The 24,479-nt window shown below is 43.2% G+C and overlaps 1 protein-coding gene across 2 annotated transcripts; it reads right to left on the reverse strand.

Annotated features, from left to right (window-relative positions):
- Positions 1–5,394: 5,394 nt before the first annotated feature.
- Positions 5,395–24,096, reverse strand: LOC133243005 (YTH domain-containing protein 1-like). 2 transcript variants are annotated; one of them, XR_009734944.1, is made up of 3 exons: positions 13,989–24,096; positions 13,034–13,231; positions 5,395–12,044 (listed from the first exon to the last, which is right to left on the reverse strand). XR_009734944.1 is itself a non-coding variant. In XM_061409342.1 (2 exons), exons 1-2 carry the CDS (start codon positions 14,593–14,595, stop codon positions 13,179–13,181), a joined length of 660 nt encoding a protein of 219 aa, XP_061265326.1. In that variant the 5' UTR covers positions 14,596–15,590; the 3' UTR covers positions 12,070–13,178. The 2 variants fall into 2 exon arrangements, 1 of the variants encoding a protein (XP_061265326.1); XM_061409342.1 differs by lacking the exon at positions 5,395–12,044 and having other exon boundaries at positions 12,070–13,231; positions 13,989–15,590.
- Between the last annotated feature and the right edge of the window lie 383 nt (positions 24,097–24,479).

Raw genomic sequence — 24,479 nt, forward strand, 5'->3', positions numbered from 1 at the left:
TACATGTTTCCATTACATTCCCCCAAATCATCCCACCCTTTCCCTCTCCCACAGAGTCCAAAAGACTGTTCTATAAATCTGTGTCTCTTGTGCTGTCTTGCATACAGGGTTATTGTTACCATCTTTCTAAATTCCATATATATGCGTTAGTATACTGTATTGGTGGGCCATGGTGGAGAGATTTGACAGAATGTGGTCCACTGGAGAAGGGAATGGCAAACCACTTCAGTATTCTTGCCTTGAGAACCCCATGAACAGTATGAAAAGGCAAAATGATAGGATACTGAAAGAGAAACTCCCCAGGTCAGTAGGTGCCCAATATGCTACTGGAGATCAGTGGAGAAATAACTCCAGAAAGAATGAAGGGATGGAGCCAAAACAAAAACAATACCCAGCTGTGGATGTGACTGGTGATAGAAGCAAGGTCCAATGCTGTAAAGAGCAATATGGCATAGGGACCTGGAATGTCAGGTCCATGAATCAAGGCAAATTGGAAGTGGTCAAACAAGAGATGGCAAGAGTGAATGTCGACATTCTAGGAATTAGCGAACTGAAATGGACTGGAATGGGTGGATTTAACTGAGATAACCATTGTATCTACTACTGCGGGTAGGAATCCCTCAGAAGAAATGGAGTGGCCATCATGGTCAACAAAAGAGTCCGAAATGCAGTACTTGGATGCAATCTCAAAAACGACAGAATGATCTCTGTTCGTTTCCAAGGCAAACCATTCAATATCACAATAATCCAAGTCTATGCCCCAACCAGTAAGGCTGAAGAAGCTGAAGTTGAACAGTTCTATGAAGACCTACAAGACCTTTTAGAACTAACACCCAAAAAAGATGTTCTTTTCGTTATAGGGGACTGGAATGCAAAAGTAGGAAGTCAAGAAACACCTGGAGTAACAGGCAAATTTGGCCTTGGAATACGGAATGAAGCAGGGCAAAGACTAATAGAGCTTTGCCAAGAAAATGCACTGGCCATAACAAACACCCTCTTCCAACAACACAAGAGAAGACTCTATACATGGACATCACCAGATGGTCGACACCGAAATCAGATTGATTATATTCTTTGCAGCCAAAGATGGAGAAGCTCTATACAGTCAGCAAAAACAAGACCAGGAGCTGACTGTGGCTCAGACCATGAACTCCTTATTGCCAAATTCAGACTTAAATTGAAGAAAGTAGGGAAAACCACTAGACCATTCAGGTATGACCTAAATCAAATCACCTATGATTATACAGTGGAAGTGAGAAATAGATTTAAGGGCCTAGATCTGAGAGATAGAGTGCCTGATGAACAATGGAATGAGGTTCATGACATTGTACAGGAGACAGGGATCAAGACCATTCCCATAGAAAAGAAATGCAAAAAAGCAAAATGGCTGTCTGGGGAGGCCTTACAAATAGCTGTGAAAAGACGAGAAGCGAAAGGCAAAGGAGAAAAGGAAAGATATAAACATCTGAATGCAGAGTTCCAAAGAATAGCAAGAAGAGATAAGACAGCCTTCTTCAGCAATCAATGCAAAGAAATAGAGGAAAACAACAGAATGGGAAAGACTAGGGATCTCTTCAAGAAAATCAGAGACACCAAAGGAACATTTCATGCAAAGATGAGCTCGATAAAGGACAGAAATGGTATGGACCTAACAGAAGCAGAAGATATTAAGAAGAGATGGCAAGAATACACAGAAGAACTGTACAAAAAGATCTTCACAACCCAGATAATCACAATGGTGTGATCACTCACCTAGAGCCAGATATCCTGGAATGTGAAGTCAAGTGGGCCTTAGAAAGCATCAGTACGAACAAAGCTAGTGGAGGTGATGGAATTCCAGTTGAGCTATTCCAAATCCTGAAAGCTGATGGTGTGCAAGTGCTGCAGTCAATATGCCAGCAAATTTGGAAAACTCAGCAGTGGCCACAGGACTGGAAAAGGTCAGTTTTCATTCCAATCCCAAAGAAAGACAATGCCAAAGAATGCTCAAACTACCGCACAATTGCACTCATCTCACATGCTAGTAAAGTAATGCTCAAAATTCAAGCCAGGCTTCAGCAGTATGTGAACCCTGAACTTCCTGATGTTCAAGCTGGTTTTAGAAAAGGCAGAGGAACCAGAGATCAAATTGCCAACATCCGCTGGATCATGGAAAAAGCAAGAGAGTTCCAGAAAAGCATCTATTTCTGCTTTATCGACTATGCCAAAGCCGTTGACTGTGTGGATCACAATAAACTGTGGAAAATTCTTCAAGAGATGGGAATACCAGACCACCTGATCTGCCTCTTGAGAAATTTGTATGCAGGTCAGGAAAAAACAGTTAGAACTGGACATGGAACAACACACTGGTTCCAAATAGGACAAGGAGTTTGTCAAGGCTGTATATTGTCACCCTGTTTATTTAACTTATATGCAGAGTACATCATGAGAAGCGCTGCACTGGAAGAAACACAGGCTGGAATCAAGATTTCTGGGAGAAATATCAATAACCTCAGATATGCAGATGACACCACCCTTATGGCAGAAAGTGAAGAGGAACTTAAAAGCCTCTTGGTGAAAGTGAAAGTGGAGAGTGAAAAAGTTGGCTTAAAGCTCAACATTCAGAAAACCAAGATCATGGCATCTGGTCCCACCACTTCATGGGAAATAGATGGGGAAACAGTGGAGACAGAGTCAGACTTTATTTTTCTGGGCTCCAAAATCACTACAGATGGTGACTGCAGCCATGAAATTAAAAGACGCTTACTCATTGAAGGAAAGTTATGACCAACCTAGATAGCATATTCAAAAGCAGAGACATTACTTTGCCAACAAAGGTTCGTCTAGTCAAGGCTATGGTTTTTCCTGTGGTCATGTATGGATGTGAGAGTTGGACTGTGAAGAAGGCTGAGCACCAAAGAATTGATGCTTTTGAACTGTGGTGTTGGAGAAGACTCTTGAGAGTCCCTTGGACTGCAAGGAGATCCAACCAGTCCATTCTGAAGGAGATCAGCCCTGGGATTTCTTTGGAAGGAATGATGCTAAAGCTGAAACTCTAGTACTTTGGCCACCTCATGCGAAGAGTTGACTCATTGGAAAAGATTCTGATGCTGGGAGGGATTGGGGGCAGGAGGAGAAGGGGACGACAGAGGATGAGATGGGTGGATGGCATCACTGACTCGATGGACGTGAGTCTGAGTGAACTCCGGGAGTTGGTGGTGGACAGGGAGGCCTGGCGTGCTGCGATTCTTGGGGTCACAAAGAGTTGGACATGACTGAGCGACTGATCTGATCTGATCTGATACTGTATTGGTGCTTTTCTTTCTGGCTTACTTCACTCTGTATAATAGGCTCCAGTTTCATCCACCTCATTAGAACTGATTCAAATGTATTCTTTTAAAATTACAATTAAAAAGTCATTAAAAATACCCTCAAATGTCTACAAATGAACTATCTATGAAACAGAAACGGACTAGCAGACATAGAGAACAAACTTGTGGTTGCCTAGCCTGGGTGGGGGGAGGTTGTAGGGGAGGAATGGATTGGGAGTTTGGGTCTAGCAGATGGAAACTTATACATAGAATGGGTAAACAACAAGGTCGTACAGTATAGCACAGGGAATTATATTAAATATCCTGTGATAAACCACAATGAAAACTAATGTAAAAAAGAATGTCTATATATGTAAAACTGAGTCACTCTGTTGTGCACCTGAAGTTAACACAACATTGAAAATCAACTATACTTCAAAAACAAAACAAAACAAAACAAAAACAAAAAAACCCCTCAAGTGCCTAGAAGCAGGTTTCTTCTTTTATGTGGACTAAGACGGACACGATATCCTGTCAGCACCCTGTCAAAAATCTAAACCAGCTTCATTTGCAAGGCTTTTGCTGAAACAGAGAAGTCACTGGTTATCGGTAAATATCACATAGTTTCCCAGAGAACAAACAGCAGAGAATACCCCAGCTGTCACCTTTTGAGGGCCGTGCCTTCTCCGGCACACATACAGACGCATATAGTCCTATGTATGCACATTCTTTCCCCTGCTCCCTTCTCTTCATATGGTGAGTGAGCCAGAAGCACGCACTGAGGCAGCCTCTTCCTCTTCTCCTCTCCAGCTTTTCTCCAGAGGATGGGGCACAAAGACTGGGTCAATGTCACCAGGCAGGATGAGAGGCTGGGATAGAGTGCAGGCATTTGGGCAAGTGGAGAGGAGAGGAAGCAGGCAGAGGGCAGCCGACAGAAAAAAAGAATTACTTCAACCCCCTAAAGAGCCCCATCTTGGAGTCAGCATGGACACAGCTCTCCATGTTGGTGGGGATCCATCCAGGGGCAGCTGACTGCGCCAGGAAAAGTAATCTTCCACCCTCAGTGCCCTCCTGAGCTGAGCTAACAAGCCTACATTCTCCTGCACAAAGTCACATTATCTGAGCTGGGAATGACATTTTGTTGTCACAACCATGTTAACCTTTCTCTTGTATACCTGTTTTTAGAACTGGGAATATGGCTTGACACAAAGAGAGAACCTTCTGGCTTTACCCAAAAAATTCATTTCAGATTCTTAGGCTTTAAGGCTGTCTTCTCAAAGACATTCATCCTGGGAACTGGCATTTCTCTCATTAATCATGTGCTTCCAGCCTGGAGGTGTCTTGGATGAGTATACTCAAGTACCCAGCCTGAGCCCTACAGGTATCTGGCCTTCCCAAAGCTTTCTGATGTGTCAACCAGGATACCAGAGACTTTTAGCAGGTAGGTTTCCTTCCCAAGGGCATGGGAATGGGAACAGGCCCTGAGCATAACTGTGATCCTAACATATTTTCACATGCTGATCAAGAAACATCAGTTGCTGCAACGTGTGACTGTGTGTTCACTTTATATCCTATAAAGTCACTACAAATAATGAATTAGTGGCCACTAAACCATTGCTCCCAGCGGGTATATAGGGTTAGGTTCCTATGCTCCTTGTGAATCAATATATAAACTTGTTGTATGGCTGCTTCTGTCTAAAGTTACAATTTAATCCAACTAGAAACCCAGAATTTACTAAAAGAATTTATATTAACAAAATGATAAAAGCTTCTTCCAACAAAAGACTCTAGAATCTGCCCAAGGCTAAAACAATGGACACTCCCAGTAGTGTCTCCAATGAAGCCTCTTCATTGCTGAGGCTTTAGTAACCTTTGTTCATGCCCCCTGGCATCTCTGGACTACCCATGATTGCTATAAGTTGTCCACAGGCTACTGATGCAAGAAACTGCCCTTCTTGGCTTTGTACTACAAACCATTAGAGTGGCAAGTATCAGCCACATAATGAGCAATCGTCAAAATAGAGGTTCTCAGAGTCCCTGAGCCAGTGACACCCTGTACTCAGTTGCCCAGCATTCCTTGGATCAAGGAACCAGCACCCCAAAACCTCAGCATGGTTACTGAGGCCTCCCTGATACAAGACAGTTTCTGGCATATCTTTCTTGCAAGAGGGCAGATGAGATAGTGGTAGAAGAAGCCATCCCTCTTCCAGACCTCTTGGCTACCTGGGGAGCCCCTTGGAATCCATTGTGTGGAAAATATTGAATGTTTGTGCACTACATATGGTATTGTCACCATCATCCCCTGGAGGGATGGAAAGCAATAATACTGATGGATAGTGACAATACCCATGATAAAGGACAGGACCAATGGGTCAGCACAATTGGCCCATCCTCATTTTAGTCCTGGATGCCCTGGCTGGCAAATGGGCCCATCTGTACATTATTATAAACTCTTGGGCCATTGCCTAAAAGTTGTCCCAGTTGAGGTAAAGAACTCTGGGAATCACTGGCCTCACAGGCACACAAAATATATATCAAGATGTTATGGACTGAATCCTATTCTCTCAAAATGTATATGCTGAAGCATTAACCCCTATTTGACTGTGTTTGGTGACATGGATGTCATAGGCATGGAGCTCTAATCCAATAGGGGGGCATCCTTATAAGAAGACGAAAAGATACCACAGAGCTCTCTCTCTCCCCTTACGCTAAACAAAGAAAAGGCCATGTGAGGACACAGTGAGAAGACAGTTGTCTGCCAAGGACAAAGGTCTTACTGGGGTATAAATTCTTTTAGCAAATTCTAGATTTCCAACCAGATTAAACTGTGGGCCTTTGCATCAATTTAAATTCATTCCTCCCTCTGTATTCAAGTTTTCTGATTTGTTTCTCTCTGATCCTTTTTGCTTGTTTGTCACTGGATATACTTTCTGTGTGTGATGGGGGAGGTGTCCTCTCTACTCTGCTCACATTTATGCATTTTTTTTCCTTCAGAGAGCTTCAAATCAGTTTCATTAGCACTAGGGGTCTGCTCTATGACAATGGTTGCTTAATAAATTTTAAAGTCTCTGGCTTGAGTTGGGGTTGAATTCATTTCACCACTGTGTCACAAAAGTGCTATGGTCATTTTTCCCTGTATCCAGGATGATCAGGACTTTTACTAAATCAGGGACAAATGTAACAGAGTGGCACAGCAGAAGATTGCTGGGCCCCCAAGCCAGAGGGGTACAGACTGAAACCATCTTCTGCTATGTGCTGCCACTTCAGTTGCATGGATTTTTTTTTTTTTTTTTTTTGTCTTTTCTCTCTGTACAAATCCCGTCAGAATATTTCACATTCCTAGCAGTGCAAATTTACAGCTTTGGATTTTTATCTCGTCTAATCATGAGTGGTCCAGACCTTCTGGGTGGTTACGGGGATAGTTTAGAGACACAGTGACTCACTTCTTGTGCAGCCCAGGAAAGGTGGACACCGCAGGCCCATGTAGGACATATGGGAGTTGCATTCTGGAACAGAGTGAAGCAGAAGGGTCTGTGGGAAGAGGGATTTGCAGTATTTGGAGGGTGAGGTAGCCCATGGTTCCTGAGCAAGGATGTGATTGGTTTCTGTGAATCAACAAGAAACCTGACAAGGAAACACTATACAGCGATATTAAGTGGGAATGCATCTGGTGCATTCAACATGGAGGTTTGTTGCTACAGGACCCTATCTGGTGGAGGAGAGCGGGGAGAGAAATTGAGAGTAGGACATTCAAGGCTCTCTCAAATATACCACATGTCAACTCAGTGCAAAGTATTATTTTTAGCCATCATCTCACAATGCGCCGCTCCCTGCTTACATGCACAAACACACACACACACATATACACACATAAACACAGAGGCCAATACACATGACTGAGGAGAACTCAGTCCCTGGCCCATGGGCGGACCCTGGATGGCAGTTCCCCAACCCCCACGACCGGGGCGCTGTTAGCTACCACAGTAACATAGGCACTAGAACAAGGGGGCTCCGTCTAAACTGCACGTCCCCGCCTTCATCACTAATTCCTCTAGGAACTGGCCAGTAGGCAGGGTGCATGGACAAGGGTTAAAAACCCCAGGCCATCTCCCCCAGCCGTCTCCTTCTAAAAGTTTGTCCATTCATCCACCGCACTCCCAGTTCCTGGCAGCCTGGCGACCTCCGCTTACCAATTAAAGAAGTCCAGAATGACATCAGGAACATCAGAGGAGGCTGGGCTGGACGTCAAACTGGAGTTTCCAGGTGGTATTGCAGTTGTTGCCCTTCAAGAGCAGGATCCTGTGGAGCAGTAGGAATACAACGACTCGCAGCACCTCTGGACGCCATAGTTCCTAGTTGGAGAACACTGCAGGCAGCTGTGGACCCGGAGGAAGACAGAGGACAGGGTGAACCGATAATCTATGAGGTGGAGGGAGTGGAGGGGGTGGGTGGGTGCGGGGGAGTAGAGCTTGGCTTTCCTCTAAGAGCCAGCCTTTAGGGTGAGCCCATCTTACCTTAGGGAAGGTAGGGATGGATGAGTGACCCTGAGCCTGACAGCGGCAAGATCAGCAGCCCAGCAACTCCACACCATGAAGCACGCCAAGGACGAATCCCTCTGCTTTGGAGTGCATAGCCCCTTAAGCACTTTTGCCTGCCAGGGAGCCTTCAGGAAGCCTGGCACGCACTTGGCTCTGCCCACCCCAATGGCATTGCCAGCTCAGCAAATCCCGCAGATGCCAGGAGCCATTCAAAAAGACACGCGGTTCTGCCTGCTATTACGGCTTGGGCACCACCTAGCCCTCTGCTCATTCTGGCCACTGCGGTCATTCCTGGGTCAGCTCCAGCACCCTGGCAGCTGGAGAACTGGGCTGCGTGTTCACAGCGGTGGGGCACCCCACTCTGCACCTTCCCTCTGCAAAAATGCAAAATCTGCTTTTCTCTTCAAACAGGATATGCCCAAGAGTTTGTTTTTCATTGTGAAAGGAGTAAATGGACTGTCCATGTTGAATTCTGAAAGCTCTAGACAACTTGGAGGGATCAGAAGATAGTTGCCTGGGGATCGTTCTGAGATCCCTGGGCTTCCAGGCAACCCAAGTGCCTCTCTTCTGGAAAGGGTAGAAGAGGTTCAGTCAATGTGTTTTATGACAGGGCTCTGGAGGGTCATCTGTACAGAAATTGGGCACCTGGAGTGCCCCCCTCCGATAGCTAAGGGGTGCAAAGTTGACGTGAGGCTTCTTGGCTGGCATCATAGAAGGGGAAGAAGGCAAAGGTCAGTGTATCAGATCTTCAAGGCAGTTAGCCCCTGGAGAGCAGGCCACTCTAATGCTCCAGCATTCTGGCCCCAACATGTAGACAGAAAAGCCTCACAGTTTTACTGTTTTAGTTTAGTTACTAAGTTGTGTCTGACTCTTGGGACCCCACTGTAGTCTTCTCTGTCCCTACGATTTCCCAGGCAAAATACTGGAGTAGGTTGCCATTTCCTTCTTCAGGGGATCTTTCCAGCCCAGGGATCGAACCCGTGTCTCCTCCATTGGCAGGTGGGTTCTTTACCACTGGGCCACCAAGGAAGCCCCCCTTGTGACTATGGAAATTACCAAAAGCTTGATGGCAAAAATGAATTTCTTTCCAGAGCTTACATCCCAGATATATATGAGAAAGATTCCAAAAGACAGTAAGGAATATGAGAAAGTCACTCTGTACTTTTTGAGTTTTTGTCTTGGCCATTTATTAGAATGTACATAGATATCTAGACTGTATGGACTTAAACATGAATATGGTATTATGACTTAAACATGAATATCATATTTTGAGGTAGAGGAAATATCATTGACCTAGGAGTTGGCCTATATGTTATCTGACCCAGCTCTGTCACATGACAATGAGTATTTCAGTTTTGCTAAAGTATAAGGTGGATTGGGAGGTAAGACAAGAGGTAAATGAAGTAAGAAGCAAAAGAATAGGAAGCATCTGGCCTAGTGAGGGCCACACATTCAGTGCACAGAAAATACCTACTCAGTGAATAAATGAAGCTAAGAAAGAATGTTTTATTTTATAAACAGCAAACATTTATTTTTCACAGTCCTAGAAGCAGGTTTATCCAAGATCAAGGCACCAGCAGATTTGGTGTCTCCTGAAGTCCACTTCCTGGATCCTAAATGCCAACTTTTCACTATGTCCTCACTTGGCAGAAGGGGCAGAGTATCTCTCTGGACCCTCTTAAATAAGGCGCTAATCACATTCGTGAGGACTCCACCCTTATGACCTAGGCCCCTCCCATACACTCCACCTTCTAATACCATTGAAGTGAAGTGAAGTCACTCAGTCGTGTCTGACTCTTTGCGACCCCATGGACTGTAGCCTCTCAGGCCCTTCCGTCCATGGGATTTTCCAGGCAAGAGTGCTGGAGTGGATTGCCATTTCCTTCTCCAGGGGATCTTCCCAACCCAGGAATCGAACCCAGGTCTCCCGCATTGCAGGCAGACGCTTTACTGTCTGAGCCACCAGGGAAGCCATTACCCTGGGAATTAAGATTTCAACATACAGATTTTGGGGGAATGCAGACATTCTGTTTATGACACTTACGCAATTTCCATACTGCCAATAAAGTGCCATGTCTAAATCCAAATAAAATCACATCATTTTCTTACTTTAAAAATTTCAGACTTCTCATTAACTGGCAGAGAACTTTTCTTCATGTTTTCTCTCCATAATCTACTCCACATACTCCACTTTGCATCCACATCTCTTCTTTTATTTTTAAGTTAATTTTTATTGGAGTATAGTTGCTTTACAATGTTATATCAGCTTCTGCTATATAACAAAGTGAATCAGTTATCCCCTCTATTTTAGAATTCCTTTCCATTTCGGTCACCACAGTGTATTGAGTAGAGTTCCCTGCGCTGTACAGTACTTTCTCAGAAAGAGCATTTTCGATCTGATTGTCCAAACTGAGGAATTTGATTTCTAATTTACATTTAGCAGCAAGCTTTTGGAGGATTTGTGCAGGAAAATAACACCATCAGGAAGAAACTTTCCATTACTTTCTAGAGGAGAAACTGGAAGAAAGAGAGATTGGTGACAAGGAGAGAAGTTAGGAGGGTGGTGAACACCTCTGCTTACAGTAATGGCAGGCTTAGTAATTTGGACTAACCATCCCAATGAGGACAACTAAAAATTACTGGATGAAATGTATAAAGAAAGTATCTTTGTTAAGCACTAAGAAACTATGAGACTAAACTCTTCAAGAAGACAAGAACCCAAATAGGAAAGCCCAGCACTCAGAGCCAGTTTTTCCTGAGGGCATTAGCTGAATCTAGAAGAAAGAATTATGGAACTGATCTGTGGTTTTGGTGGCCTCATGGGAAAAGAAAATGAAAGTCAAATCCCACAGCTCCAATGAGTAGGTCTGATGAGCTCTGCCACCACTTTAAGCTGAAAATAAGTGACTACCCCTTTCAGGTAATAGTGAACCAGAAGTAACAAGCGCTGGAATAAATTGCAGCCTAGATATACATGTCTGTAGTGATCCAAGGAACTTCAAGCCCTGTACCTTATGTAGGCACATAAGGAAAAAAAAAAAAATATATTGTAAGTGACAGCCAGAATGAAGAGTAGAGTAAAATCACTATGGCCTATATTTCAAAAAATTAAAAAGTATGTTTTAAAATATCTTCAGGGAACAGAAAATCATAAAAAGCAGCCGAGAGTGAATTCTCTTGCTCTCCAGCCATTAGGACTCATGCTTTCACTGTGCTTTGCAGTGGCTTGGTTTTAATCCCTGGTCGAGAAAGGAAGATCCCACAAGCCACGAAGCTCAGCAAAAAATAAATAAACAAATAAACAAAAATTGGCATAACCATTAGATCATGATAAATGTAATCAAGAAAAATAAACCTAAGACAATTATTGAATTGGAAGATAGATTAGAAGAAATCATCCAGAATTCTGCCTGGAGAAATAGATTAATATGAAAAAAAGTAGGATAAGAGATACAAAGTATATGTTTAATTCAAATCCCAGAAAGACAGGAGAGAGAAATGGGGAAGAAAATGATGGCCAAGGATTTTTCAGAGCAAGTGAAATGCACAGATTCTAAAAGCTCAGTGAGTTCTAGGCAGGATAAAAAACAAAAATTCACTCCTAGACACATCATAGTGAAAGTGCAGAAAATCAGAGAATGAGGCTGTTAATGATCCAAGCTAGAGATAATCAATCTTGACCTTGGGCAGGAGCAGAATAAATGGAGACAAAGGGATGGGCCTCTAGTCACTGGCCTTTAGAATACCTTTTTCTCAAACTTATCTTCAAAGACTATTTTATAAACATGTTATCCATTTCATTCTTAATTAAGAAAATACATTTGTTAACAAATGTGTTTGTTAGAGCAACCTGACACCTAGGAGCTGTTCAAATTGTCTTTGTTATAGGTGGAAGGTCATCGTCCTGTAAGTATGTCATCTCATGGGCAATGTACAGGGTGAGTATTCGCCACAGGAATTATGATGGTTAATTTTACGTGTCAACTTGACTGGGCTAAGGGAGAATTAATTTCAAACAAGCTTTATTTCCAATGTGAACAATACTATCAATTATCTGTAAAAGGTAACAGTAAAGTCAGATGTCAGTAGTTAATATCATTTTGGGCGGTTGAAACTTTGAAACAAAATTAGTATTTCAGGCTAATGAAAACAAGAATATCCATGAAGAACAAATTCATCTTGTCTTTTGCTGTCTGCTTCTTTCTATGCCTTCCCACTGTAGGATGAAATAAGAGCCAGTTAACAATTGTACCTCAATAACATGCAGTGACTTTCTAAATATGAGTCAATACTATGTACATCTATTTTCTCAACAAGGAGAAAACAAAAATGTTTCCTTCTTGTAACCCAGACCCTTGGTGATCAGGGTGCACATCATTGCTCACGCAAAACTTATCTCCCTCTTGCCCACCACTATAAATGCTTGCTGTTTCCTTGAAAGGCCACACGGTGATTTAAATAAGTCATTCTACCTTAAAAACTGGTGTTCCCTTGCACAAATCATCAATCCCTTATATTTAGAGACCTTCAGTTTCCACATGTGTAAAATGAGGATGAGGCTTTATCAAACATCCACATGCATGAAAACTAAGAAAGAGTGAGACAGTGAGTGAGAGAGACTAAAAGATGAATGAATAGAGGAAAGAGAAACAAAGATATAATTACCAACTCAGTGACAACCAATAATATTACAGAGACTAGTTTTCTTTTCTTTTGAATAAAAAATCTAAACTGAACTAATATTTGTGAATTAATCCTGAAATGCAGTTCTCTTGAAACCCTTAACATCTTACTGCTTTGTAAGGAATCACTTTCTCAAAGTCATTGTCAGTACACGAGACTACAATTCTGTGGCCAGGTGATGATGACACAGCTAATGCAGGGCCTAGTCACTTTAGCTGCTGCTTCTGGTGACTATTCTCTAAACAAGCACTGGTCTCCATTTCCAGGTCTGATAAATTTCCCATCTGTAGTAGACTTAAAGCTACAGGACAAAGGACTTGTGGCTATAAATGAAATACATTTCAGAACATACTGCCTCCTACATTATCTAGAAAACATTATTAACAATAAACTGCTTTTCCAAAATTAAATTTCAACAATTTTCTTATTTACTTTACAGAAGAAAAATTAAAAATATAAAGCTGTTAGTAACAGGTATGTGTCAGGAATGGTTATGTCGTACTAAAGCCTATACAACAATACCTGTATTATCCAGAGCTGCTCTTTGCTGAGACCACATCCATTTAGAGTCTTTCAGGTTTTTCAATTCCATCCTCTTCCTCTTCATCAGTGTTTTCATACTGATCCTCACCCTCATCATTGGGGCAGAATGATGCAGACATTGGGGTCAAAGTTGGCAGGAAAAATATCTCAACCTCAAATCAGCAGCAGAGTCTAGGCCTGAGAGAAGAGAAATAGGTTTAATAAAAGAAACAACAAATAATACCTGGATACATTTCTAGCCCCCCATCATGTCTGCTGCTTGACAATGTTCACAAACATTTTTCCCCTCTTTCCAGTAGATCGGCACACAGATCTCTCTGATTATTTCTGGCCCCTGTGGAGAAGGGATCCGAATCATTTGATACTGATACCATTTTGTATGTGTGTGTTGGAACTTCAATGGAAAAAAATGTTTGTTTGACTTAAAGACAAATTCTATGGGGACGCTCACAGATTCCTCAATCGCTGAAAAGTGCCCCTGTGCTATGTCATCATTTTCTCAGATCCTCCTACCGAGAATATTCACATTTGTTAAAGCCGTTGACCAACAGGGAGGGATGCCACTTGTTTGCCTCTAGGTTGGGAGAAGGCAGCATGCTGTTTCTCGAGACCATGAAGGTCTCCAGAACTGGGCTTCCACTTGTGTAAATTGTGCCCGGAGGTTTTTGAGAGTTCTGACCCACTGCGTGACTGCTAGAGACCTACCTGCCTTTGAGCTCAATGGCCCCACAAGGGCCTGAAGGCTCAGCCACCACTTGCCGGCCTCAGCCCCTCCGGGATCACAGGCCTCAACCTCCCAGTCTCAGAGGCAGCAGTCAGGGCTTCCTCGCCCAGAACTCGGCCTCCACTGCTGGTTCCTCTGTCTTCTAGGATGCAACCCCCTCCGCAGGATCCCACAGCTCCCAGGGTGTATTGCCCTCCAGTGGGTACTCACCCTGCAAGACTCTGCCTCCCTCTCCCAGGTCTTCCTGCTCCTGAGGAGGCACCGGACCTTCTCCAGCGTCCGAGGGTGGCTGGGAGCAGCCCCTGGCCATCAGGCTGTCAGTGGGAGGCCAGAACAGGACATATTTGTTGTCACGGAAGTTGTGTAGAAAGGAGTCGACATGACTCCAGAACAGGGGCTCAAACGTCTCCACACAGAACATAAGGCCTGTAACCTCTGCCGCACCCTCCTGCTCACTCTCATCCTCCTTTTCCTCGCCCTCTCCAGACAGGTGCTCCTCCTCCTCCAAGTCCTCCATGTCGAAATCAATCTCACCCTCTTCCTCGTCCTCCTGCATCTCTACATCTTCCTCCATCTCCTCCCCCTCTAACAGCTCTCTATCACATTCCTCTTCCACTGTGGCCTGTGGCCAACTCTGCTCCCCGGGAAGGGTTCTGGAGACCTCCAAGGAAGCCAGAAGAGCCGTGGCCTCCTCGACTCCTTCCGTCCCCTCCCAAGCAGATGCTTGGACCCCAAGGAGACTGGGGTCGAGGCCCGCCCCACCACCAGCTCTCTCCGGGCCACCTGGGATCCAGTCGTGCTCCTCTGTGGCAGACATGGCAGGAGAGACGTGCCAGACAGTGATCGTCCTGCAGTGCGGTCTGTGGGGAAGATGGCGGCCGCTGGGCTGAGTGTTGCGCTGAGGAGACGCTGTTGGCAGTGGGACCGCAGGGTTGGGGTGGGGACAGCTGAGGCGTCGGCTGTACAGGGAACAGGAGTCTGCAAGTGGCTGGTGTGGGTCCCACAACAGGAATGGTGAGGGGGTGGTCCACAGACCGGCCCACCAAGACCGAAGCTGAGCTGGCGGTGGACAAGGCGGGAAAGACCCTGATGGGCTGGCGACGGTAGGTGGAGCTGGAAGGGTCAACCGCGACCACTTCCTCCAGCGCCAGCTCTAAGCTCATTTGCCAGAAGGCAAGGATTGGCATGACCACCGTCCAATGAGTGATCAAGGCTTTCAGATTGCATGCAAGCCTTCCAGCACCAGGTCATACTTTGAGCCCACAGGAGTCCCTTCCTTTCCATTGCTGCTGCTGCTGCTGCTAAGTTGCTTCAGTCGTGTCCGACTCTGTGCGACCCCATAGACGGCAGCCCACCAAGCTCCCCCATCCCTGGGACCCTCCAGGCAAGAGTACTGGAGTGGGTTGCCATTTCCTCCTCCAATGCATGAGAGTGAAAAGTGAGTGAAGTTGCTCAGTCGTGTCTGACTCCTAGCGACCCCATGGACTGCAGCCTACCAGGCTCCTCGGTCCAGGGGATTTTCCAGGCAAGAGTAGTGGAGTGGGGTGCCATTGCCTTCTCTGTCCTTTACATTGCACCATTGCAAAAAGGAAATGGCAATGTCCCTATAGGCGGCACCCTGGGGTATGGGAAGCTGGGTGTGGTCCCCAGTTGCCACCTTGTGTCAGCTCAGGTCATCAGAGATACACTTATTTTAAAAACTTCATAAAGGCTTGAGAAAGAACATCAAAGGTAAGAGATGGAGAAATTGGAAAACATAAACTGAATTAAACGGGAGCACTGAATATGAAATAGAAAAAATGAAACAAACTACATAAAACTAAAAGATCATCAGATGCTCCAGTTGATTTTAAGCATGGCTGCTCATTAGCAACATATCTATAGCTTTGGAGAATAAAAGCAATACCTTGGCATTTTTCAAAAAATTCTTGGCATTTTTCAATATAATTCTGATATGTGTCAGGTTTTTCTATTAAGTGGTAGCTTTGGTGATATAGAATTCTACTACTTTTGTGTTGACCACTCATGGTACAATGGTATTAAGGGAATAATAGTTACTCACTAGTATGTATAATATATATTTTAGAAAACTTATTAATGTTTGCCTAACTAAAATATTTATGACATTTTGATTCCACTTGTTTGACTTAGTATGCATAGAATGCTAGATTTCTAATTTTAAAAAAAGATGTGCAACAACCAACAAAGTTTTAATATATACCACTGGGAAGTGTAGTGCCTTTGTCAATCTCTTGAAATACCTATAATGGAAAATAAACTGAAAAATAATATATGTGTATATGTATAACTGAATCACCTTGCTGTGCACCTGGAACTTTGTAAGGCAACTATACATCAATAATATATACATATATATGTATATGTATTATTATATTTATTTTCTATATATATATAAATATAAAGAAAAAAAGATAAACTGCATAGATCACATATGAGCAACTGTTTCAACCTCCTGTGAGAGACAGAAGGAGAATTTAGAGGTTTTAATGTTGCTAAAGTTACTTAGAAAAGAACATACCGTTAACATGGATGCCTCGAGAATGGAGACTGGAGAGTGGAAGGAGTAAAAATAGGAGTTGAAAAGGGATTCATCAGGGCTCCCCAATTCACTTCAAGGCTCCGAGAAATGAAGAGAGACTTCTTTTCATGACTGTGCTAATCACCTGCTCTACATTAAACAGTGACACCCCCTCCCAAATGCACATATTTAAATGTTTATCCACTCCATCCCCCAGGTGACGGTATTTAAGAGTTATGGCCTTTAGTAGGAGACACAGTGAGGATAATCAACCTTGCCCTATATAGAACTTATGCATTATAGATTTCACCCCTTGTACCGGCCTTGTTTTGTTTTACCTAACTCATACTCAATATTTTCAATGGGGATAGTCCACTGGGTCCCAAGCTGTCAAGCCCATTTCTAAGTGTCAAAGACTCAATTTAACTTTATGAGCCATATGTCCGAGTGCCTATGCCCACTAGGGGCTATTTTAGGAGAATGGCTGCTATGATCTGGAGCACTGAAACACCACAATCATAAAATTCTTGAGGCAAATACATCTATTGGCTCTCTTCAGTAGCTCCCTTAACACTATAGGGGCATCTTTTAAAAATTTAGGGATATCTTCAAGTATTCCTCTATTTCGTTCCCCGGTATTATGTTCAAAGAGTTTTCCTAAAGCATGCATTTCAGCATTTGCTGAAAAGTGAAAGTGAAAGTCACTCAGTCATGTCATGTCCGACTGTTTGCGACTCCATGGACTACACAGTCCATGGAATTCTCTGGGCTAGAGTACTGGAGTGGGTAGCCATTCCCTTCTCCAGTGGATCTTCCAAATCCAGGGATCTGACCCAGGTCTCCCACATTGCAGGAGGATTCTTTACCAGCTGAGCCACAAAGGAAGCCCAGCATTTGTTGAAGTCAATTCCCAATCTATTTGCAGAAGTCTTAAGCCAATAAGCACTTTTTGTGTTTAAAAATATTATTGCACTATTGTGGTGAATGTCACAGGCATTTAGTACGTTCACAATGCTTCTCAGCCATTCTCTCTGTTGTGCCTAAATAAATCATCACTCCTAAAGGAAACCCCATGCCAGTAATCACTCCTTTTCCATTTCCCCCTTGCTGCAACCAGGCTCTGATAACTACTAATCTTCTGTTTACCTCTATAAACTTACATTTTCTAGGTAGCTGAGAGAAATAAAATCCTACAATATGTGACCTTTTGTGTCTGGCCTCTCTCATTCCTTTTTGCGGCTGAATGCTATGCCCGGGTACAGAGGGTCACTTTTGTTTATGAATGTGAGACAAGTTGAGGACAAGTTGGTGGATCCTTGGGGTGTTTCCCATTTGGGTTCCCATTTCGGTTAGGGCTGCTATGAACATGGGGATAGAACTTTTTGTTACCTTTTGTTTGAACAAATACTTCTAATTCTTTGGCTTATATAGCTAATAGTGGAATTGATGCGACAACCATAAGGCTTTTACCTTTTTCAGGAACTTTCAGACACTTTTTTATAGCTATTTGCTGTTGTTCAGTTGTTCTGCCCCTCAGTTGTGTCTGACTTTTTGCAGTCCCATGGACTGCAGCACCCCAGGCTTCCCTTTCCTTCACGATCTCTCAGAGTTGCTCAAACTCATGTCCATAGAGTTGGTGATGCCATCCAACCATGTCATCCTCTGTTGTCCCCTTCTCCTCCTGCCTTCTATCTTTCCCAGCATCAGAGTCTATTCCAGTGGGTTGGATTTTCGCATGAGGTGGCCAAAATATCGGAGCTTCAGTTTCAGGATCAGTCCTTCCAGTGAACATTCAGGGTTGATTTCCTTTAGCATTGACTGGTTTGTTTTCCTTGTAGTCCAGGGGACACTCAAGAGTGTTCTCCAACACCGCAGTTTGAATGCATCGATTCTTTGGCTCTCAGCCTCCTTTATGGTCCAAAAACTGGAAAAACTTTGACTATATGGACTTTTGTCATCAAAGTAATGTCTCAGCTGTTTAATTCACTGTCTAGGTTTGTCATAGCTTTTCTTCCAAGGAGCAAGGATCTTTTAATTTCATGGCTGTACTCACCATCTGCAGTGATTTTGGAGCCCAAGAAAATAAATCTGTCACCGTTTCCATTGGTTCCCCATCTATTTGCCATTAAGTGATGGGACCAAATGCCAAGGTCTTAGTTTTTTGAGTGTTGAATTCTAAGCCAACTTTTTCACTCTCCTCTTTCACTTTCATCAAGAGGCTCTTCAGTTCCACTTTGCATTCTGCCGTAAGTGTGGTGTCATCTGCATATCTCAGGTTATGGATATTTCTCCCGGCAATTTTGATTCCAACTTGATCTTCATCCAGCCCGGAATTTCACGTGATATACTCTGCACATAAGTTAAATAAGCAATGCGACAACTTACAGCCTTGACATACTCCTTTCCCAATTTGGAACCAGTCCACTGTTCCATGTCCGGTTCTAACTGTTGCTTCTTGACCTCCATACACATTTCTCAGGAGGCAGGTAAAGTGGTCTGATATTCCCATCTCTTTAAGAGTTTTCCACAGTTTGTTGTGATCCACACAGTCAAAGACTAGTGTAGTTATTGAAGTAGAATGACATTACTTGTGTTCTTCTTCATGCAAACGTATTTGAAGATCAGAGAGCTTCTTTCCAATGAAATGAACTAATATGATACCTTTCTCATGTAGAACTTCACTTTAAATTCATTAAAAATAAACAAAAATGGTTATTTTGGTCTGAGGATTATGTGTGGATCTTCATTACAAAGTATACTCTCTGTCCCAGCCCACTGATCAGAAAGTGGCCACCCTCCTGCACAGAATTAATAGTAATCATTTAATTCTCACTTCAGCTCTCTAAGATAGGTATTATTCCTCACATTTTCCATCCAAGAGGGGAGATGATGTAGCAGAAGTCAGAGCTTAGACTCTGAAGCGAGACTGGCTGGGTTTGAATTTCACCTGTGCCACTCACTAGCTGTGGAATCTTAAGCAACTTACACAGCTTTGCTTTGCCTCAGTTTCCTCATCTCCAGAGTAAGATAGTAATAAGACTTCCATGTAGGATACGATGAGTTAATTCATGGAAAGCACTGAAATTATTCTTGCCAGATATATAATCAGTGCTCAAAAAATGGAAGATACTCTGGAGTTAAGTGGGCTTTTTCTTCTGGCCAGTTGATAGGACATATGAAAGGAAAAACATGGATCACTGAAGCCAATTAGAAGACAAAACATAGGTCATGGGAGCCACCTGACCTTATCCATAGTTCCTGAGATGAGTTTTGTAACTCTGACTGAGGGGAGGTTGCGGTGTACAGAAGGGTTGGAAAATGCAGTCCAGGGGGAGTTAGAGCCTAGGATATGTTCCAAATGTGTCTGCCTCAATCAGAAGCTCCTGGAATCCAGGAGATCAGAAAAGGCTCTTTCTGACACAGGCTCCAGGAAGGCTTTAGAGCCCCAAGGAATACACTGAGTTCCCATGTGCGAATCTTCAACTTGTGAGCTTTCAAAGATGCAAAAATTGCGGCTTTCCCTCCATCTCCTATGGCTGGCAATCTTCCAGCCATACCATCTCCCACTTCCTTTCCCTCCTCCAGTCAGTAACTCTTCTTGCCTGTTCATTCGATGCCAGCCCCTGTTATACTGTACTAGTATACTTTTCAAGGCAGTGTATTCTAAGATTAAAAATGTTTTCATTATTTTCTGTGTTTGTTTGTTTATGTATTAGTCATGTGTAATGGAGAAGGAAATGGCAACCCACTCCATTGTTCTTGCCTGGAGAACCCCAGGGACGGGGGAGCCTAGTGGGCTGCCGTCTGTGGGGTTGCACAGCGTCGGACACGACTGAAGCGACGTAGCAGCAGCCCCTGCAGCATGTGTAAAGTATTATAAATCTATTACAATAGTACTATATAGCCGGTAGTGTTAATTGTGTATCTAGGTTAACTTTGTTGAACTTAACAAATACATTGGACTTCTGAAAGCACTCTCAGAATGGAACACATTCATATGCAGGGGCTTAATATATATACAAACTACTACCCTCACTGAATCACAATAAATTCATTTTAAACGTGCTGCTATCCCATTAATTTAGAAGTGACAATGTACACAGCAACTGATCGTTCATGATGGCTTTTCTTTGGGAGACCTGAAGTGTAGATTCTGGCGTACCCAGTAGGGGTGGTAAACCCTTAAGTTACATGGAACCAGCTTATTGCCTTACTTTATAATTTGGAATGACTAGACTTAGTGTTTTATTGTCATCACAGAATTTAAATGCTTACACATATAACATTATTCAAAGCTCTTAGTCCATATCAAGTTAATGTTTCTGCTTTCCTTTTCAATGAGACTCTCAAATATCTCCTATAGCAGCAGCTTCAGCAGTTATACCTTTCTGTCAGCAGCTTTGTCTAGATATTCATGTGGACATGCTCTTCTTCGCAATGGAGCACAGGACAAAAGAAAAAGAATTTTCTCTGGGGTTCTGATTTACTATAATGAGGCATAAGTGGGCTTAGGGCAATCACTCTCATGGAGCGCAAAAGGGAAATTTAGCTGAACATAATGTGAATTGGCGGGAATAAGCCTCAATTGCACGCCCGTTACTTGGGTTTGGATCTCAGTTTTTGACTACTAAAATGTGTTCACAACGCACACTGGAAGATGTAGCCCCATCTGGCAACACTGGAAATAAGCAAGGAGTCATAGGGCCCCTTAATACAGAGAAATTCACCATCACTGAGCAGATGAACTCATAGTGATCCAGCATTCCTTCATTCATCATTATAACAGTATTTATTGAGAGAGCACCATGCCAGCCACTGTGCCACGCATAGCCACACATACATCGACCCCTGGGGAAATGACTGTGTAGTAGAAATACAGATGATGAAACAAGGAATTCCTAAACACATGATATGGTGATATACATCACAGAGGCTCCTAGACCAGGCTTGAGGGTTTGCAAAGAAAACAATGTCTAGGACAGGAGTGAAAGGAATTATTAATCCTCAGACTTTATTATCTTTCCCTCAACCCTGCCATAATGTACAGGCGAGTCCTGTTTTCTAAGTAAAACGTAAATCCAACCACTTCCTAACTACCTTTGCTTTTGTCACCCTGATCCAAGACACCATCATCTCTCAGGTGGACTACTACAATAGCCTCCAAACTGGCATCTCCACCTTCAGTTTTACATCCTGTGGCAAATGTCATAGATTAGCTCACCTGATTCCATCCCAATCCCAATTACACCAGGTAAGTCTTGATAGAAGTTGGAAACCAAGTCTACCTTTTCTGAAGTCTTGCCTGGATGGCCTGGATTCCACGAATAGAAGCTTCTTCCAAGTAGATAAGAAACATCCATGAGACTTGGAAGGAGAAGTGAGGTGTAGTCCGTGCTTCTCCTGTGGTTTCTGTTTTCTGTTAGTGAGCGTGGGCTCATAAAATTTCATTCTTTTGCATCAGTGACAATAGAGGTCCCAGGGTACAGTTCCTAGCTTTGTGGGTATCAAAAGGCAAGGCATGAGACATCTACTTTGACTGTACAGATGGAGAAGGAGTCAGTGTGGTCTCGCAGCCAAAATCTGTGATGGTCTCAGCAGAAACAGAGTAGTCCAGTGGCTTCCTCGCTTCCCACCCTCCTGATTATGCCAGTTATGTGGTATTATTCAGGAAAATAGTTCTTTAAATTGTAAATACCTGAGTTAAATAAAAGTGACCACCTCCCAAAAGTCTCTCATTCTTTTTCTTCATACCCCCAGTTGTTTTGTATACTCTTATCATCTATTTATGCATGCCAGTTTTTAATTTTGTAAATTCTCCTGGCAAGAATCCTGGAGTGAGGTTGCTATTCCCTTCTGCAGTGGTTCTCCCTGACCCAGGGATCAAACCCAGATCTCCTGCATTGCAGGCAGATTCTTTACCATCTGAGCCACCAGGGCGGCCCTTAACAATGGCCTCATATAGTATATATTGTTGGGACTTCCCTGGTTGTTGATGGTTAAGAACCTGCCTGGCAATGCAGGAAAAGCAGGTTTGGTCACTGGTCAGGGAACTAAGGGGCTTTCCCAACAGCTAGTGAGTGGGTAAAAAGAATCCTCCTTCAGTGCAGGAGACACAGGAGATGCAGCTTCGAGTCCTGGGTCAGGAAGATCTCCTGGAGGAGGGCATGGCAACCCACTCCAGTATTATTGCCTGGAGAATCCCAATATTTGGGGATGTAGGAGCCTAGAGGACTACAGTCCAATGGGTCTCAAAGAGTCAGACACAACTTAATGACTAATCATACATGCGCACAGGGAATTAAGATCCCACATGCTGCTGAGCAGCTAAGCCCACGTCTCACAACTAGAGAGCTGCAACTACTGAGCCCACGTGCCACAACGTGCACTGAAACAAAGATCCCACGTGCCTCAACGAAGACCCAACGCAGTCAAATAAATATTAAAAACAAAACAAAAAACTTATGACTTAAAAAGGATAATGACAGTAATTATGCTCTAAGTAGGCAAGAATGTGGAGCAAGTAGAATTCTCATTTCCTGCTTTGGGAATATAAACCGGTACAACCATTTTGAAAGATTTTTGAGATTACCTAGTAAAGTTGAGGGGCTTCCCTGCTGGCTCAGCAATAAAGAATCCACCTGCCAATGCAGGACATGCAAGTTTGATCCCTGGGCCAGGAAGATCCCCTGGAGAAGGAAATGGCAACCCACTCCAGTATTCTTGCCTGGGAAATTCCATGATCAGGGGAGCCTTGCAGGCTACACTATATGGGGGTCACAAAAGAGTCGGACATGACTTAACGACTAATCAACAACAGGTACAGTTGAACTGTTCCTGAGCCCAAGCTTGCTCTGCTCCCTACACGATGGGCTAACGAATCAGAGATAAGGTGTTGAGGCAAGGAATACCATTTTATCTGGAAAGCCATCTGACCTATCAGATGGCCGACTAATGTCTCAAAATAACCATCTTATCAGGGTCTGGATACAAGATTCCTTTATAGATCAGGTGGGAGGAGGTGAGGAAACAAAGTGAAAAGCCCATAAATGTTGTAAATATCTCTTAGAATGGCAGGCCTCGGGAAGGAGATGTTTAACTTCTTCCTTTCAGTCATCCGCATGTGGATAGTGTCTTGAACAAAAGCAGTTTAGTTTAACAGTTAGGCAGAGGGGCAGGATTCTCTGAGGCAGCCATTGTGTATGACTATAACAAAAGCAATGAAAAACAAGTCAAAGTAACAGTTCCAACATGGGGTCAGAACTGGCTTTTCCCTGCAACAGAACGTGGGCACACACTATGATCCAGGACTTTCATCTCTATGAATGTACTGGAGATCAGGGCTTCTCAACTGTTGACATTTTGGAAGAGACAATGCAGCGTTGTGGACTGTCCTGTCCATTGTAGGGTGCTTAGCAGTGTCTCTGGCCTCTACCCACTAGATGCCAGGAGCACATCCTCGGTTATGACAACCAAAGATGTTTCCAGACATTATCAAATGTTCCTTGGTTGGGGGCAATTGTGTATAAAATTGCCCTCAACTGAGAATCTAGAGAAACTCTCGTGGATGGGCATCAGGGGATATGAACGAGAAAGTTCACTGCACAATGATTTGCAAAAAGATAAAAATGAAAACAACCCATATGTCCACAAACAGGAAATAGACACATTCTGGGATTTTCATATGATGGATAACTGTACAGCAATGAAAACTGACTTATAAGTTGTACACATCAATATACATAAATCTCACAAACACAGGGTGATGGGGGAGGGGAGAAACACAAGTAATACATCTAGTATATTTGCATACGCTCCAAAATGGACAAGAAATAATGTAATTTGAAGGAACATTTCCATGCAGGGAATGTATAAATAAGTGAATTATTAATAAAGTTCAGGATAGTTGTTACCTCTGGGAAGGAATGAGAAAGTGAATCATGGAGGGCACAGGTAAGATTCAAAAGCATTGGCTATGTTCTAATTTTCAAGCTGTGTGATGGGTAAACAGGTTTTTATATTATTATGATACACCTTACATATATGCTGTATTATCTTCTGTATATACGAAATAGTTCATAATTTATAAGGAACTGATGGGGACTAAAATATGGTGGGAAATGGAAATAAAGGCACTGGAGTAAATAACAAATTGAATGAGAGGG

This window comes from Bos javanicus, chromosome X (genome assembly GCF_032452875.1).
Source record: "Bos javanicus breed banteng chromosome X, ARS-OSU_banteng_1.0, whole genome shotgun sequence".
Taxonomy (NCBI): domain Eukaryota; kingdom Metazoa; phylum Chordata; class Mammalia; order Artiodactyla; family Bovidae; genus Bos; species Bos javanicus.